This window comes from Castanea sativa, chromosome 5 (assembly GCF_040712315.1).
Source record: "Castanea sativa cultivar Marrone di Chiusa Pesio chromosome 5, ASM4071231v1".
NCBI classification, from domain to species: Eukaryota; Viridiplantae; Streptophyta; class Magnoliopsida; order Fagales; family Fagaceae; genus Castanea; species Castanea sativa.
The window spans coordinates 69,189,711-69,206,155 of NC_134017.1; the positions used below are offsets into that span (position 1 = coordinate 69,189,711).

The 16,445-nt window shown below is 40.8% G+C and overlaps 1 protein-coding gene across 1 annotated transcript; it reads left to right on the top strand.

Moving 5' to 3' along the window:
* Positions 1-8,725: 8,725 nt before the first annotated feature.
* On the top strand, positions 8,726-10,351 carry LOC142635678 (uncharacterized). Its single transcript, XM_075809799.1, has 3 exons — positions 8,726-8,886; positions 8,976-9,609; positions 9,749-10,351. The coding sequence occupies exons 1-3, from the start codon at positions 8,726-8,728 to the stop codon at positions 10,349-10,351; spliced, it is 1,398 nt and encodes a 465-aa protein (XP_075665914.1).
* The last annotated feature ends 6,094 nt before the right edge of the window (positions 10,352-16,445 follow it).

Genomic DNA, 16,445 nt, shown 5'->3' on the forward strand with positions numbered 1-16,445 from the left:
CTAATATCAAATCATAAACTCACACACACACTAACATTCATCTAACAATCAACAATGTAGATGTATGTTAGAGTTTTGGGATGATTGATGCCATGTTGATTGCTAGATGAATGCTATTGTATGTGTGAGTTTAGAATAACAATATTGAATATGCCTTTAATGAGATTAAGACGTAAGGCACAAAGAGTGAGAGCCAACCCATGGGTCAGGTGGGGTTAGGTGCCTAATACCTTCCATCCCTATACCTAAACTCAGAACCCATACTTTGGTAGTATGATCAGTCTTTCTACATAAGAGTGCTATATTTATGGTTCATATACCTAATCTAGGTGACGACTCTATTTTTTCTCCATCGTGGTCCACTCGACCGAGGCGTACTCCATTTTTTAGGAGAAAACCGCTGTTCAGATACAAATTTTCGGGCCCTAATTTCTTTAGCCCACTCACAAAAACACCAACTTAAGCCTAAGAGTTATTTTAAAGCCCACATAAATATTTCCCACATATTACTCAAATATTCTCCATGTCATTAGGCTCCTACAAATATTCCCTACATATACAAGCCCGTTGCTACACGGCATCTCTAAGCCTGTTGCTACACGGCACCTTACTAAGCCCATTGCCACACGACACCTTACTAAGCCCGTTCCTATATGGCACCGTACTAAGCCCGTTGCTATACAATACCTCTAAGCCCGTTGCTACACGACACCTTTCTAAGCCCGTTGCTACACGGCACATCTAAGCCCGTTACTACACGGCACCTTGCTATGCCCGTTGCTACATGGAACCTTACTAAACCCGTTGCTACACGGCACCTTACTAAGCTCGTTGCTACATGGCACCTCTAAGTCCGTTGCTACACGGCAATCTTACAAAGTCCATTGCTACACGACAATATCTTTACAAAATCTCAAACTATTTCTAAAAGCTCAAATATTAATTTGGCACTATTTCCTAAAGCCCAAATACTAATTTGGCACTATTTTACAAAGCCCATATATTTATTTGGCAACTATTTCTAAAAGCCCAAATGCTAATTTAGCACTATTTTACAAAGCCCAAATATTTATTTGGCAACTATTTCTAAAAGCCCAAATGCTAATTTGGCACTATTTTACAAAGCTCAAATATTAATTTGGCAGCTATTTCTAAAAGCCCAAATGCTAATTTGGTACTATTTTACAAAGCCCAAATATTAATTTGGCAAATTATTTCTAAAAGCCCAATACTATTTGGCAACTATTTCCACAAAGCCCAAATAATATTTGGCCACTATTTCCTAAAGCCCAAATAATATTTGGCAACTATTTCTAAAAGCCCAAATACTAATTTGGCACCATTTTACAAAGCCCAAATATTGATTTGGCACTATTTCTAAAAGCCCAAATACTAATTTGGCACTATTTTACAAAGCCTAAATATTAATTTGGCAAACTATTTCTAAAAGCCTAATACTATTTGGCAACTATTTCATAAAGCTCAATATTATTTTAGCAACTATTTCTAAAAGCTCAAATATTGATTTGGCACTATTTCTAAAAGCCCAAATGCTAATTTGGCACTATTTTACAAAGCCTAAATATTAATTTGGCAAAATATTTCTAAAAGCCCAAATACTAATTTGACATTATTTTACAAAGCCCAAATAAATAGCCCAAATATTTATTTGGCAACTATTTCTAAAAGCCCAAATGCTAATTTGGCACTATTTTACAAAGCCCAAATATTTATTTGGCAACTATTTCTAAAAGCCCAAATACTAATTTGACATTATTTTACAAAGCCCAAATATTTATTTGGCAAACTATTTCTAAAAGCCCAAATACTAATTTGGCACTATTTTACAAAGCCTAAATATTAATTTGGCAAACTATTTCTAAAAGTCCAATACTATTTGGCAACTATTTCCACAAAGCCCAAATAATATTTGGCCACTATTTCCTAAAGCCCAAATAATATTTGGCAACTATTTCTAAAAACCCAAATACTAATTTGGCACCATTTTACAAAGCCCAAATATTGATTTGGCACTATTTCTAAAAGCCCAAATACTAATTAGACTCTATTTTACAAAGCCCAAATATTAATTTGGCAAACTAATTCAAAAAGCCCAATACTATTTGACAACTATTTCTAAAAGCCCAATACTATTTGGCAACTATTTCATAAAGCTCAATATTATTTTAGCAACTATTTCTAAAAGCCCAAATATTGATTTGACACTATTTCTAAAAGCCCAAATATTGATTTGACACTATTTCTAAAAGCCCAAATACTAATTTGACACTATTTTACAAAGCCCAAATATTAATTTGGCAAACTATTTCTAAAAGCCCAATGTTATTTTTTGGCACTATTTCTAAAAGCTCAAATACTATGTTTGGCACATATTTACAAAACTTAAATATTATCTTAGCAATTATTTCACTTATATTAAACCCCTTACTCATGGGAAAAATAAATACTCATTCTTTAAAAAATACTCCTCTTACAAAACTTATAAAATCCCATGTATGTCATCCATGACAAAACTCTTCATTTTGTAGGGATGATCAAGCCCAAACAAGCCCAAATATAAAGCCCAGCTGGGGCCAGCACAAGCCACACTCAAGACCCAACAGCTGGAGCTCACGTGAGCCAACCAGCCAAAACTCAGCACAAATTCAGCAGCTGGAGCCCACTGCCATCAGGTTCCCACTTGTCCAATCAAGTCAGCATAGTACATGTGTCCATCAAAGGTTGAATCCTTCCTCTACAAGCTGAAATATCATCATTTGTTGTGTGACATAAAGCTGAAACTGACTAGACATAAAGCTGAAGGATTTGACAAGAGGCTGAAGGGCTTCAGCCAGCCATCTCCTCTTTCTCTTCCAATGCATTCGGTCAAGCATCAGAGGTAGCCATGACCAGGCCATTAAAACTCCTGAAGCAAGCTGAAATCAACTCATTTTCATGCTAAAAAATATGTATTTTTCGGTTCATGGACCAAGCACATGAACCCCTCATGGGGCAACTTAGGAAAATGTGGTTTAGAGGGCACCAAGGGGATCCCAGCAAAGTTCCCAACAAAGGCTCCAAGGTTGACACCTGGCTTGGGGTGATGCAACTCACCTTTGGGAGCTTTGAATCTAGTAAGCAGCACAACCAAGGTCATTAGCTTAATGTATGCTCTAACCCCATCAGCCAAGACCAATCAGCATTAATGCTAAGTCAGAATCCCAGTTGATGTTACCCAAAAACAGCAAGAGTCTTCAAATGGTCAAGCTTACCATTCTTAGCTAACATTCTAAGAACAAATCCCTAAGGATTTTCTAAAGATTGGAGACGATTTAGCAAAGGTTATTTGCTAATTGCCCCCTAAATCTCAACTATAAATAGAACCCTCCATTAATGCCTCAAGGGGGAACAAGAACATACCAAGAAACACACTCATAGAGAAAAACTCTCACAAAGCCCTTCTGTTTCAGCTTCTCAAAATCACAGCAAAGTTCTAAGTCACAAAACTTTCATTCTCAAGCATAGAAACTGAGTTCCCCCACTCCTAGCTCAAAAACACCTCTCATATCTCTACTTAAAACATACAGCACCTCCCTAGCAAAAAGTTCAGCAGCCCTACTGTACACTCTCACTCATTACTCATGCCTCTCACAAATGGCCCTCCCTACTCATTACATATACTACATCCAAGAGCATGCTTTGGCACCATAATGACATTGCTACACTAGCTGGGATCTCTCTCTCTCCCTTCATCTCACACTAAGCTTTCCTTATTATTTGCTATCATGGAACCCATAATGTTTATCTATTCATTTACTATTCATGGTTATGATGTAACTGTTACCATAGAATTTTTCCCTCATATTATTGTATTAGAAGACTCTTCCCTAGAGCTAATGGATGATGATTCTGATGTCTCCTCTTAACCTATGAAATACTCAAAGTTTATCTTACTGTACTGCTAAGTTATTTTTGCTGCAGAAATATTTTTACGAATGGGTCACTCTTTTCGGCAAAAGTGTTTTGCAGCTGGGTTATTTTCTGCAGAAACACTCTACTGCTGGGTTATTTTTCTGCAGGAATATTTTTACGGCTGGGTCACTCTTTTCTGCAGAAGTACTTTATAGCTGGGTTATTTTCTGCAGAAGCACCCTACCGTTGGGTTATTTTTCTGCAGAAATATTATTACGGCTGGGTTACTCTTTTCTACAGAAGTGCTTTACCGTTGGGCTATTTTCTACAGAAAACACTTCATTACTAGGCTATTTCACACAGTATGCTTTTCAACCCCACTAACGCGTCTGCTGTAGAGATTGTTTATGGGTCATTCTTGTAAGTCCGAATCTAGGCCCAAGGCATAAAAATACGGTGAATTATTTGGATCTTCACCGATAGCCTTTGGGCCATACATCGGGCCCATTGTCGAGTTTCGGTTTAGGCCCCCGACCCAACATAAATCTCATTTGTTGGAAAGGAAAACTTTTCGCCCCCGACATTTTGGCGACTCCGCTGAGGACCTTACTGAAGCCAAAAAGTTCACCATGCTCCTAGGTTGCGGAGTAGCCGACAAGAAGGGACTTAAAACAACAGTCCCCCAGCTGCACAAAGCCATAACAGCCCAACCGCATAAGGAGAACAGGCTGGCCAACATGGATTTAACCAAGAGGGTTCTGAACACCGATTCTTTTTCCTCATGGAGACTTTACAAGGAATGCAACAAGCTCAACTTGAGTTTGCTGAATCTTTGAGAATCTTAAGAGAAACTCAGATGCCAACGCCCCAGCCATTACATGAACAACCAGATCTTAGAACCCAGCAGGAGAGAGGGTCAGCCGCTGGGAATCCCCAGTTTGGTGAGCAAAATGCCTCTCTTCCTCAGTTTGTTACATTATCTGATCTCACTGCTTTGTTGGAAAAGGAAAGGGTTAGCCAACCAAGAGAACCATGGCACTTTGTTCGTAGGCCACCCTACCCAGCTGAGTTACTAAGCAAGCCATATCCGGAGAAGTATGAGACTCCTACCTTCTCTCTTTATGATGGGGGGAAAGGGAATGCAATTGAGCATGTCAACAAATTCCTTGATTCCATGGGTCCTTTTGCTGGGAATGGTGAGCTTTGCCTAAGAGAGTTCTCAAAATCTTTTACCGATCGTGCTTACACATGGTATTCCACTCTTCAATCGGGTTCCATTGCTACATGGGACGACATGGTTGAAAATTTCTAATCAAAATATTTCCATGGAGAAGAAAAGGTTACCATTCTCACACTTCACAACACCAAGCAAAAATCCTCCGAAGGACTCCTTGATTTCATCCGGCGATTTAGGGATGCTGCTCTTGATTGCTATGGACAGTACAAAGAACAAGAGCTTGTTGAGATTTGCATTGACAACATGTCTCATGAGTACCGTGCCCATTTGGAGAACCTTGATATTATTCAGTTTACCCAGCTGCTCTAGAAACTAGGAAGACAACCATATCAGTCAAGCCTTCCACCACCGAAAAAGCCAAACCAGAAAAGAAAAATGTTCCTCAAGCTCTCACAGTCTCCAGCGGTGAACCAATAGTTGAAGAAAAGTGAAATAGCGAAGAAGAGGAAGAGTACCCTCCTATACCTTGCACCGATGAAGAAATGAATGCCGTCATTAACAAATGGATGGCTGATGGAGTACTTAGGCCATTCAAGCCTATCCGAGAGCCTACTCCGAAGGATATAAGAAAGCTTTTCTATTGTCAGTACCACCGATATGTGAGCCATAGAACTAGAGATTGTAGAGCAGTCCGAAGAACATTTCATAAGAAAATTTCAAATGGTACTTTGAACCTCACACATGAACAAGGGGTCTAGCGGAACCCACTGCCTTAGCATCCTAGAGGAAAGGCCACAGCAGCTGTACTTTTTCATGATGGGGCTGATGACAATGAAGCTGCCAGCGGTACAGGTTTGCCCCCAGCAGCTATCTCTGCTCTTCAAAGAAGCCCTGCCTTTCGGACTTTGTTCAATCAGTTGGGCTTAAAGAGGAGTCAAGGAAAACAGCAACCGAAGCTCTTGTATCCATCGTTGGCAGCTCTGGAACACACTGCCTCACAGCTGAAGCTTATGCCAACCGAGCCTTCTTAGAGACTACTAATGCCATCACCTTCACCAATGAGGACATGGAGGTACAACACCCTGATCATAGTAAACCATTATATATTGCTGCTCAAATTAATGATGTTCACATAAGAAGGGCACTAGTGAACACTGGTGCATCATTTAATCTTATACTAGCCAGCACACTCAAAGCAGCTGAGATCCCACTTAGTAGAATCGCTGGGGGCACCTATAGAGGTTTTTAGCTTTGCTGGAATTCATGAATGCACTCTTGGCAGTATACAATTAGTCCTTAAAGTGGGGTCTGTTGTTGCCCTCACCAGATTCCATGTTATCGATTTAACCATTTCTTACCATGCTTTACTCGGGAGGCCATGGCTCCACAAACACAAGCTTATGCCCTCCACTTATCACCAATGTGCCAAAGGAAGATTCAATGGTAAGCCTCTGCGCATCCCTGCTAATCCTACACCATTTGATCTATCCGAGGCGCATTATTTTGAGGCTACTTTCTATGATGAGCTCACCCTAAGTGGGGAAGATTCTACTTCAAGGACCATTGGGATTCCATTACCCAGCTAGCAAGATATTGAGAATAATCTAGAGATAGACATGTGGTCTTTCCTTGATCAAAGAAAAAAGAAAAGAGAACATGGGAAAACCCCCCCAGCGATATCTCACAGCCACAATGTGTACAAATCCAGCTGCCGGATGGTTGTTTGGGGTATCGTTTATGACGATACGCGGGGCCTAGCTGTCTCAAACAGAAGGGTCCCGGACTGAATGAAGTAAGTATTACACCAACTAGTTGTTATACTCAAGAAACAGAAGCCCCAGCGGTAGAAGAAAATCTACCCGTTAGTCTGGCAAAACTGTCTAAAGAGCCCCCGGCTGTAACTAATTTTTCACCTGATGTGGAGTTGGAGTCCATTAATCTCAATGATGATCCTAATATCCACAGGCCAACCTCGGTTAATGCAACATTGCCACCGCTGGAAAAGGCTCAACTCATTTCATTATTAAAGAAGTACATCGATGTCTTTGCTTGGGAGTACCATGAGATGCTCGGTTTGGATCCTAACCTAGTAGCACATGCTCTCAATGTGGAACTAGGGGCAAAACCAGTAGTGCAGCCCATGCGGACATTCCATCTTGAGGTTGAAGCTCAGATTATTTAAGAAGTTCAAAAGCTCCTCACAGTTGGGTTCATCAAGCCTACCATGCACCCAAAGTGGCTTTCAAATATTGTACCAGTCAGGAAAAAGAACGGACAAATACGATGCTGCGTTGACTTCAGAAACCTTAACAAAGCATGCCCCAAAGACGAGTTTCCACTTCCAAATATGGATATGCTCATTGATTCAGCTGCTGGGCATGTTATGTTCTCATTCATGGATGGTTTCAGCGATTATAATCAAATTAGAATGTCATCCAAAGATGCAGCCAAAACAGCCTGCCGAACTCCTATGAGTAACTTTTACTATACCGTCATGCCCTTCGGTCTCAAAAATGCCGGAGCCACATATCAAAGGGCTATGACCGCAATCTTTCATGACATGATGCATAAAGAGATTGAGGATTATGTGGATGACATTGTTGTGAAGTCCAAAACAAGAGAGGATCATCTTGCTATCTTGCGAAAGGTTTTTGAAAGATGTCGACTCTACAAGCTTCGCATGAATCCACTCAAATGTGCCTTTGGAGTTACAGCTGGGAAATTTCTGGGATTTCTTGTCCACCAAAGAGGCATAGATGTTGATCCTAGCAAAGTACAAGTCATTGTTACTATGAAGCCATCTACTACACTCACACAACTTAAAAGCTTCCTTGGTAAACTCTCATACATTCAGCAGTTTATTCCCGGTCTCGCTGCTCTCACAGCTGTCTTTACACCACTGCTGAAAAAAGGAAGGCCCTTCCACTGGGATTCCAAATGCTAGCAGACATTTCTCCAGCTACAGCAACTTATGACCAAACTGCCAACCGTATGCGCACCTATAACAGGGAAACCACTTAAGTTATATTTGGCTACCAATGATAAGGCAATAGGAGCACTTATAGCCTAAGATGATCAAGAAGGGATCGAGCGACCGGTTTATTATGTTAGTAGAAAATTAAAAGATGCGGAAACCCGCTACCCAAGGGTTGAAAGGGCTTGTCTTACTCTGATATATGCTACCCAGCGGTTGCGTCATTATCTGCTAGCTCACACGGTACAACTCTTAATAAAATCTCATCCAATCCACTCACTCTTGAGGCGATCGGTCCTTTTCGGAAGGTTAGCACAATGGCTATTACAATTATCTGAGTTTGATATTATAGCAATTACCCCAACGACTGTAAAGGGTCAAGCCATCGTTGATTTACTATTAAACTTCCCCGGAAAAGATAGCTGGGACATTACTGATGAAGTACCTGGAGATCTGCCAGCAGTTGCACTGATGGAAGCAGCTGGGGCTACTTGGACCTTACGATTTGATGGATCCTTTACCACCTCTGAAGGAGGGGCTGGGATAGTCCTATCCAAAAATACTGGAGAAGCAGTAGCTATGTCTTCAAACTTGATTTCCCATGCACCAACAATATGGCTGAATATGAAGCATATCTTACGGGCCTAGCGGTAGCTCGTGAAATGGGTATCAAGCATCTTCAAGTGATCAGAGACTCGAATCTAGTTGTTTGCCAGGCTAGAGGAGATTTTGCACTCAAGGAACTATCTTTAGCTCCATATAGAGCTACGGCTCAAAGGTTGGAGGACTCTTTCGAAGAATTCAATATTGAACACTCCTTAAGGTCCGACAATCGCTTCGCGACGCTCTGGCCACATTGGGATCAAAAGTCAAATTTGAAGGTGCAACTACATATGTAACTATTGTGAAAAGGCCTATCCCGGTCATACAAATGCTAAAGGAAGAATTCTTTGAACAACCGCTAGGTCAGGCAGATTGGCGATCCCCCATTAAAGAAGCACTATTATCACCGGATGAGAGAGATCATTTGAAGGTGCTCAAAGATTATGCTCTAATGGTTGGAGAGTTGTACAAGAAGCTACCTGGGGGAGTTCTAGCTAGATGCTTGAGCCCTAGTGAGTCCATTAAGCGATTAAAAGAAGTCCATGAAAAATCCTGTGGTGCCAGCGGTTCTGTCAATCTCTACAGACGTCTCCAACGGCTGGGCTATTACTGGCCAGAAATGAGTAAACAAGCTGCTACTATCCAAGGACAATGCACCAGCTGCCAATACACTTTTGATCAGAAGGATTCATGTGCAGCCTTAACCGCTAGTGATTGGCGTGTACCCCTCCTTGAATATCTCATAGAGGGCATCTTGCCCGATAATCATAAGGAGGCCTACCGCTTGAAAAGGTTGGTTACTCGCTATTTCGTGGAAGGAGGCATTCTTTTCTGGAAAGGGTTCAAGGGGGAGCCTTTGAGATGCTTAGGGACCCTCGAAGCGCAATCAGTTGTGCAAGAGGTACATGTGGAGGCGAATTCTCCAGCAGCTGCTCAACCTGGGGTATTTCTGGCCCACCATCAAACAAGATGCGGCTAAATGTGTGAAGACTTGCCATACTTGCCAAGTCCATGGAAATCTCATACATACTTACCCTACCAACCTCCAAAACATGATGACTCCTTGGCCATTCCATACTTAGGAGCTTGACCTAATAGGCCCCATCAATCCACCATCCAAGGGTCATATTTGGATACTAGTGGCCACTGAATACTTTACAAAGTGGGTTGAAGTCGTTTCCCTAAAGAAGGCTACAGGCCCAGTCGTTGCGAATTTTATCCGAGAGCATATAATTTGCAGATTTGGCATCCCTCATAAGATTGTTACAGATAATGGCACTCCTTTTGTCAACAAGAATGTCCGAAAATTACTTGACCATCGCCACATCAAGGACCGCAAGTCCACTCCTTATTATCCACAAGGCAACGGCCAAGCGAAAGCCACCAACCGAGTGCTATTAAGAATTCTCAGCAAGATGGTGCATGAATATGAGGGTGGCTGGACTAAACACCTACTGGAAACCCTATGGGCATACCGAAGCTCAAGCAAAACAGCCACCGGTCTATCACCATTCTCTCTTGTGTATGGTACTGAGGCTATATCTCTAGTTGAGCTATTGGTTCCCACCCCAAGGGTTGTTCATAGACAAGAAATAGATATAGATGTTGCTACTTGTGCAGAAATCAGAACTACAAACCTTGAAATCTTGGAAGAAACACTAAATTTTGCCTATAACCACACCTAGCGGTATCAACAACAAATGGCCAATGCTTACAACAAGGCCATGAAATCCAGGATTTTTGTCAAGGGACAAATGGTCCTAAAGGCAACTGATCATATAAGGAGGAATCTCTCAGCACCCTCCAAGTTTGCCCCAAGTTGGAGGGCCCCTATCTCATAAGGGAAGCCAATGAGAGCGGTTATTATCGTCTAGCTACAGCAGAAGGTGAAAGTCTCATAGAACCTATCAATGGCAAATGGCTTAAGTTGTACTACGCTTAACTCAGCCTTCCAAGTATGTACCAAGTAACTCTCTTTTTTATGGTCTTAAACTACTACTATGCCAATAACAATTAAGCATTGCCTTTTGCCTCAAACATGAATTTCTTATATTTGCAAGTACTCTAATATTACTTTCTATACATAAGCATGCACATTCAAAACTATGAATAAAGTTACAGCCCTAACAGCTGGGCATCTTGAATCAAAATAGTCATGAACACAATGAGCATTTTCAAAATTATGTATATGATTTCCATGACTATATTTTTGCCTGAACATACTATTTTTTGATAAATAAATCATTTTTCACAAAATAAATTCATGTACTTATGCATAAACGAAGACACAGCTTGCACAGTTGGGGAAATTTTGAGTTACCACATAAAGTTCATATGGCTGGTGCACCTTTGCACAAAACACAGCCTACATAGCTAAATAAACCCAAGATTCTTAATATGTTTCCTCACATCATATTTCAAAAACAACTATCTAAAAATACTAAGCTACTAGTTATAATAAAAGAAAAGCTAGTCAAATAAGCCATCGCCAAAGGTTTCCGCTGAGGAAGAAGCACCTCCAGCTAACGAAGACCGCACCATGTCATCTCTCTTACTCAATAAAAGTGAAAGCTCAGCTCTCTTTGCTGCAATTTCTTTCTCAAGGGCAGCTATTTTTACTATAAGCTCATCATCTCGAGCAATACAAGTCTCAGCAGCAGTCTGAATCTTATCAAGAATTAATTGGACTCCAAACTTCATGAATAACAAGTCCTTGAGAGCATTCTTCCACTCAAGTGCTTTCTTCAAGTTTGAACTCTCAAGCTTGGTACGTTTCACATCTATCAATACAGCAACGAGCAATTGAAGTCCATATTTCCTTAATAAAACACCTAGCTTGCATCCAGCCATGAAGTGTGGGTGTTTCCTTATTATTGCTGCCAGCAGTGGCTGACCTTCTACAGGAATTTCAGACTGCTGGGATATGACAGTATCACTTGAAAGGGGATGGAAGTCAGCCACCTTCTCATTCTCCTCATCCTCTGCAAATTTCTCCAAGAATTCTTCAAGGCTCATTCCCTTGGTAACAGCAACTGAAGACTCAATCCCCAACTCTGCAAAAAAGAGGCATGGTTATGTCCCCAACAGTAATAGAAAAGCTTTCATACAGTCAAGTATCATTGAACAATAAACTTGCTTTACTGAATATAAATAAATCAAATACAGCATACCTGGAGGTTCTTTGCTTTGGTGAATGTCATGAATAGTCGAAGAAACAACATGTCTTTGGTTGGGCACACCAGCAACAGCTTCTCCAGCAATAACAGTAATATCAGGGTCCTTGCCAGCATGTTCTTTGTTGGACTCCCCAGCAGTAACTTTTCCAGCAGTAACAGTGACCTCAGGAACCTTGTTAGCAGCTTTCCGGCAATCACAAACTCCTCATCAGACAACTCTAGCTCTAGTAGATTCACATCTCCCATGAATAGGGGCTGGCAGGAGCTCTTTCCGTTGGAACTGCAAGTCTATTATACCAGAAGCGGCTGGGACCCATGATGTCTCATGACTGGGGGCTTCACCCTTCAAAATTCACTTCTTTGGCACCCTAGGTGGGCTGACCTCAAGAGCCCCAACTGCTGGGAACAGAGGAGATGAACAATACCATGGGTTTTGCAGCGGTAACAAGGGCTCTCCCAGCCTAACGTCTGCCCCAGAACCCCCAGCAGCTGATTCAGTCGCACCCCAGCCTTAGCCTCACTTTCTGGCACAGGCAACCCAGCAGTGCTATCATCACTAGAACCCAGCAATTCTTTTCCTTCAACCATAACTCATTGAAGCAGAGATTTTATTTTCTCAGTTACAAAAGAAAGGCAGAAACCCACTATTCACAACTGCCACCAAATTTTAAACTCGCACGTGTGACCAAACAGAAACTACTCACACGTGACTCGGGGGGCTAAATGTTGAGGTACAAATTTTCGGGCCCTAATTTCTTTAGCCCACTCACAAAAACACCCACACAAGTCCAAGAGTTATTTTAAAGCCCACATAAATATTTCTCATATATTACTCAAATATTCTCCATGTCATTGGGCTCCTACAAATATTCCCTACATATACAAGCCCCACAAATTACTTTGGGCCCTCTCACAAATACTACCCACTATATTATCTAACTTGGGTTTTCACAAAAAAATGTCCATCACCTTGCTACCAACATTGGGCCACAAAATTATGCTTCCTCCACAAAAAATCGAAAATCATTTAACTTGTGGGGAAGACCCAAAAAGCCCAACAAAACCCTTTCTAAGCCCGTTGCTACACGGCACATTTACTAAGCCCGTTGCTACACGGAACCTAACTAAGCCCGTTGCTACACGGCACCTTTCCTAAGCCCGTTGTACACGGCATCTCTAAGCCCGTTGCTACACGGCACCTTTCTAAGCCCGTTGCTACACGGCACTTTTCTAAGCTCGTTGCTACACGACACCTTACTAAGTCCGTTGCTACATGGCACCTCTAAGCCCGTTGCTACACGGCACCTTACTATGCCTGTTGCTACACGACACCTTACTAAGTTCGTTGCTACACGGCACCTCTAAGTCCGTTGCTACACGGCAATCTTACAAAGTCCGTTGCTACACGACAATATCTGTACAAAATCTCAAACTATTTCTAAAAACCCAAATATTAATTTGGCATTATTTCCTAAAGCCCAAATAATATTTGGCAACTATTTCTAAAAGCCCAAATACTAATTTGGCACTATTTTACAAAGCCCAAATATTTATTTGGCAACTATTTCTAAAAGTCCAAATGTTAATTTGGCACTATTTTACAAAGTCCAAATATTAATTTGGCAAACTATTTCTAAAAGCCCAAATGCTAATTTGGCACTATTTTACAAAGCCCAAATATTAATTTGGCAAACTATTTCTAAAAGCCCAAATACTAATTTGGCACTATTTTACAAAGCCCAAATATTAATTTGGCAAACTATTTCTAAAAGCCCAATACTATTTGGTAACTATTTCTGAAAGCCCAATACTATTTGGCAACTATTTCATAAAGCTCAATATTATTTTAGCAACTATTTCTAAAAGCCCAAATATTGATTTGACACTATTTCTAAAAGCCCAAATACTATTTTTGGCACATATTTACAAAAATATTATCTTAGCAATTTTTCACTTATACTAAACCCTTTACTCATGGGAAAAATAAATACTCATTGTTTAAAAAATACTCCTCTTACAAAACTTATAAAAGCCCATGTATATCATCCATGACAAAACTCTTCATTTTGTAGGGATGATCAAGCCCAAACAAGCCCAAATATAAAGCCCAACTGGGGCCAGCCCAGGCCACATTCAAGACCCAGCAGCTGGAGCTCACGTGAGCCAACCAGCCAAAACTCAGCACAAATTCAGCAGCTGGAGCCCACTCCCATCAGGTTCCCACTTGTCTAATCAAGTCAGCACGGTACATGTGTCCATCAGAGGTTGAATCCTTCCTCTACAAGCTGAAATATCATCATTTGTTGTGTGACATAAAGTTGAAACTGACTAGACATAAAGTTTAAGGATTTGACAAGAGGCTGAAGGGCTTCAGCCAGCCATCTCCTCTTTCTCTTCCAATGCATTCGGTCAAGCATTAGAGGCAGCCATGACCAGGCCATTAAAACTTCTGAAGTAAGCTAAAATCAACTCATTTTCATGCTAAAAAATATGTATTTTCCGGTTCATGGACCAAGCACATGAACCCCTTATGGGGAAACTTAGGGAAATGTGGTTTGGAGGGCACCAAGGGGATCCCAGCAGAGTTCCCAACAAAGGTTCCAAGGTTGACACCTGGCTTGGGGTGATGCAACCTGCCTTTGGGAGCTTTGAATCTAGTAAGCAACTCAGCCAAGGTCATTAGCTTAATGTATGCTCTAACCCCATCAGCCAAGACCAATCAGCATTAATGCTAAGTCAGAATCCTAGCTGATGTTACCCAAAAACAACAAGAGTCTTCAAATGGTCAAGCTTACCATTCTTAACTAACATTCTAAGAACGAATCCCTAAGGATTTTCTGAAGATTGGGGAAGATTTAGCAAATGTTATTTGCCAATTGCCCCCTAAATCTCAACTATAAATAGAACCCTCCATTAATGCCTCAAGGGGGGAACAAGAACATACCAAGAAACACACTCATAGAGAAAAACTCTCACAAAGCCCTTCTGTTTCAGCTTCTCAAAATCCCAGCAAAGTTCTAAGTCACAAAACTTTCATTCTCAAGCATGGAAATTGAGTTCCCCCACTCGTAGCTTAAAAACACCTCTCATACCTCTACTTAAAAACATACAGCACCTCCCCAGCAGAAAGTTCAGCAGCCCTACTATATACTCTCACTCATTACTCATGCCTTTGACCAATGGCCCTCCCTATTCATTACATATACTACATCCAAGAGTATGCTTTGGCACCATAATGACCTTGTTGCACTAGCTGGGATCTCTCTCTCTCCCTTCATCTCACACTAAGCTTTCCTCATTATTTGCTATCATGGAACCCATAATGATTATCTATTCATTTACTATTCATGGTTATGATGTAACTGTTACCATAGAATTTTTCCCTCATATTATTGTATTAGAAGACTCTTCCCTAGAGCTAATGGATGATGATTCTGATGTCTCCTCTTAACTTGTGAAATACTCAAAGTTTATCTTACTGTATTGCTAAGTTATTTTTGCTATAGAAATATTTTTACGACTGGGTTATTTTTCTGCAGAAATATTTTTACGGCTGGGTCACTCTTTTCTGCAGAAGTGTTTTGTAGCTGGGTTATTTTTTGCAGAAACACTCTACCGTTGGGTTATTTTTCTGCAAGAATATTTTTACGGCTGTGTCACTCTTTTCTACAGAAGTACTTTATAGCTGGGTTATTTTTTTGCAGAAGCACTCTACCGCTGGGTTACTTTTCTGTAGAGATATTTTTACGGCTGGGTTACTCTTTTCTGCAGAAGTGCTTTAACGCTGGGCTATTTTCTGCAGAAAACACTTCATTGTTGGGCTATTTCACACAGTATGCTTTTCAACCGCACTAACGCGTCTGCTGTAGGGATTGTTTATGGGCCATTCTTGTAAGTCCGAATCTAGGCCCGAGGCATAAAAATACAGTGAATTATTTGGATCTTCGCCGATAGCCTTTGGGCCATACATCGGGCCCATCGTCGAGTTTCGGTTTAGGCTCTCGACTCAACATAAATCTCATTTGTCGGAAAGGAAAACTTTTTGCCCCCGGCAACCACTGCGCCTATAAGAAGCAGTCAGTCACAAAACCATAGGCGCATAAGAACGTAGTAGCTTCACAATAAGTGTATAGATTCTCTAATTGAATCCTTGTATCTTGTGATGAGTTTAAAATAAACCTTTTATATCCTCTAAAAGTTTAGTGAACGAAACCCTAGAAGTCCAAGTCATCATGGGTTGAAAAATTGATCTAGAAATTATGGATCTACGAAACTCGATAGATCAAGAGTTACCAAGCTTGTATCGAGGTTCCTCATTAATTCTTGATAGAAGCTAGGTATCGAGCGGGTGCCAAGGTCCCTTCTTCAACTTTTCTTACTTGTTTCTTTATGTAGTCTTCACGTCTTCAATAATACCACTTGAAATATCAACAGGACATACTTCATGATGTTCTAGAATCTACTTAGAACTACCCAAATACAAGTAAAGTGTGTTTCGTCAACGGATATTCCAACACATGAAAAATATAACCCTAGCAGAAAGTAGAGTTTGAAAGAATACAAAAATTCATCAACTTAGAGTATAGATGCAAGAAAAATTTTA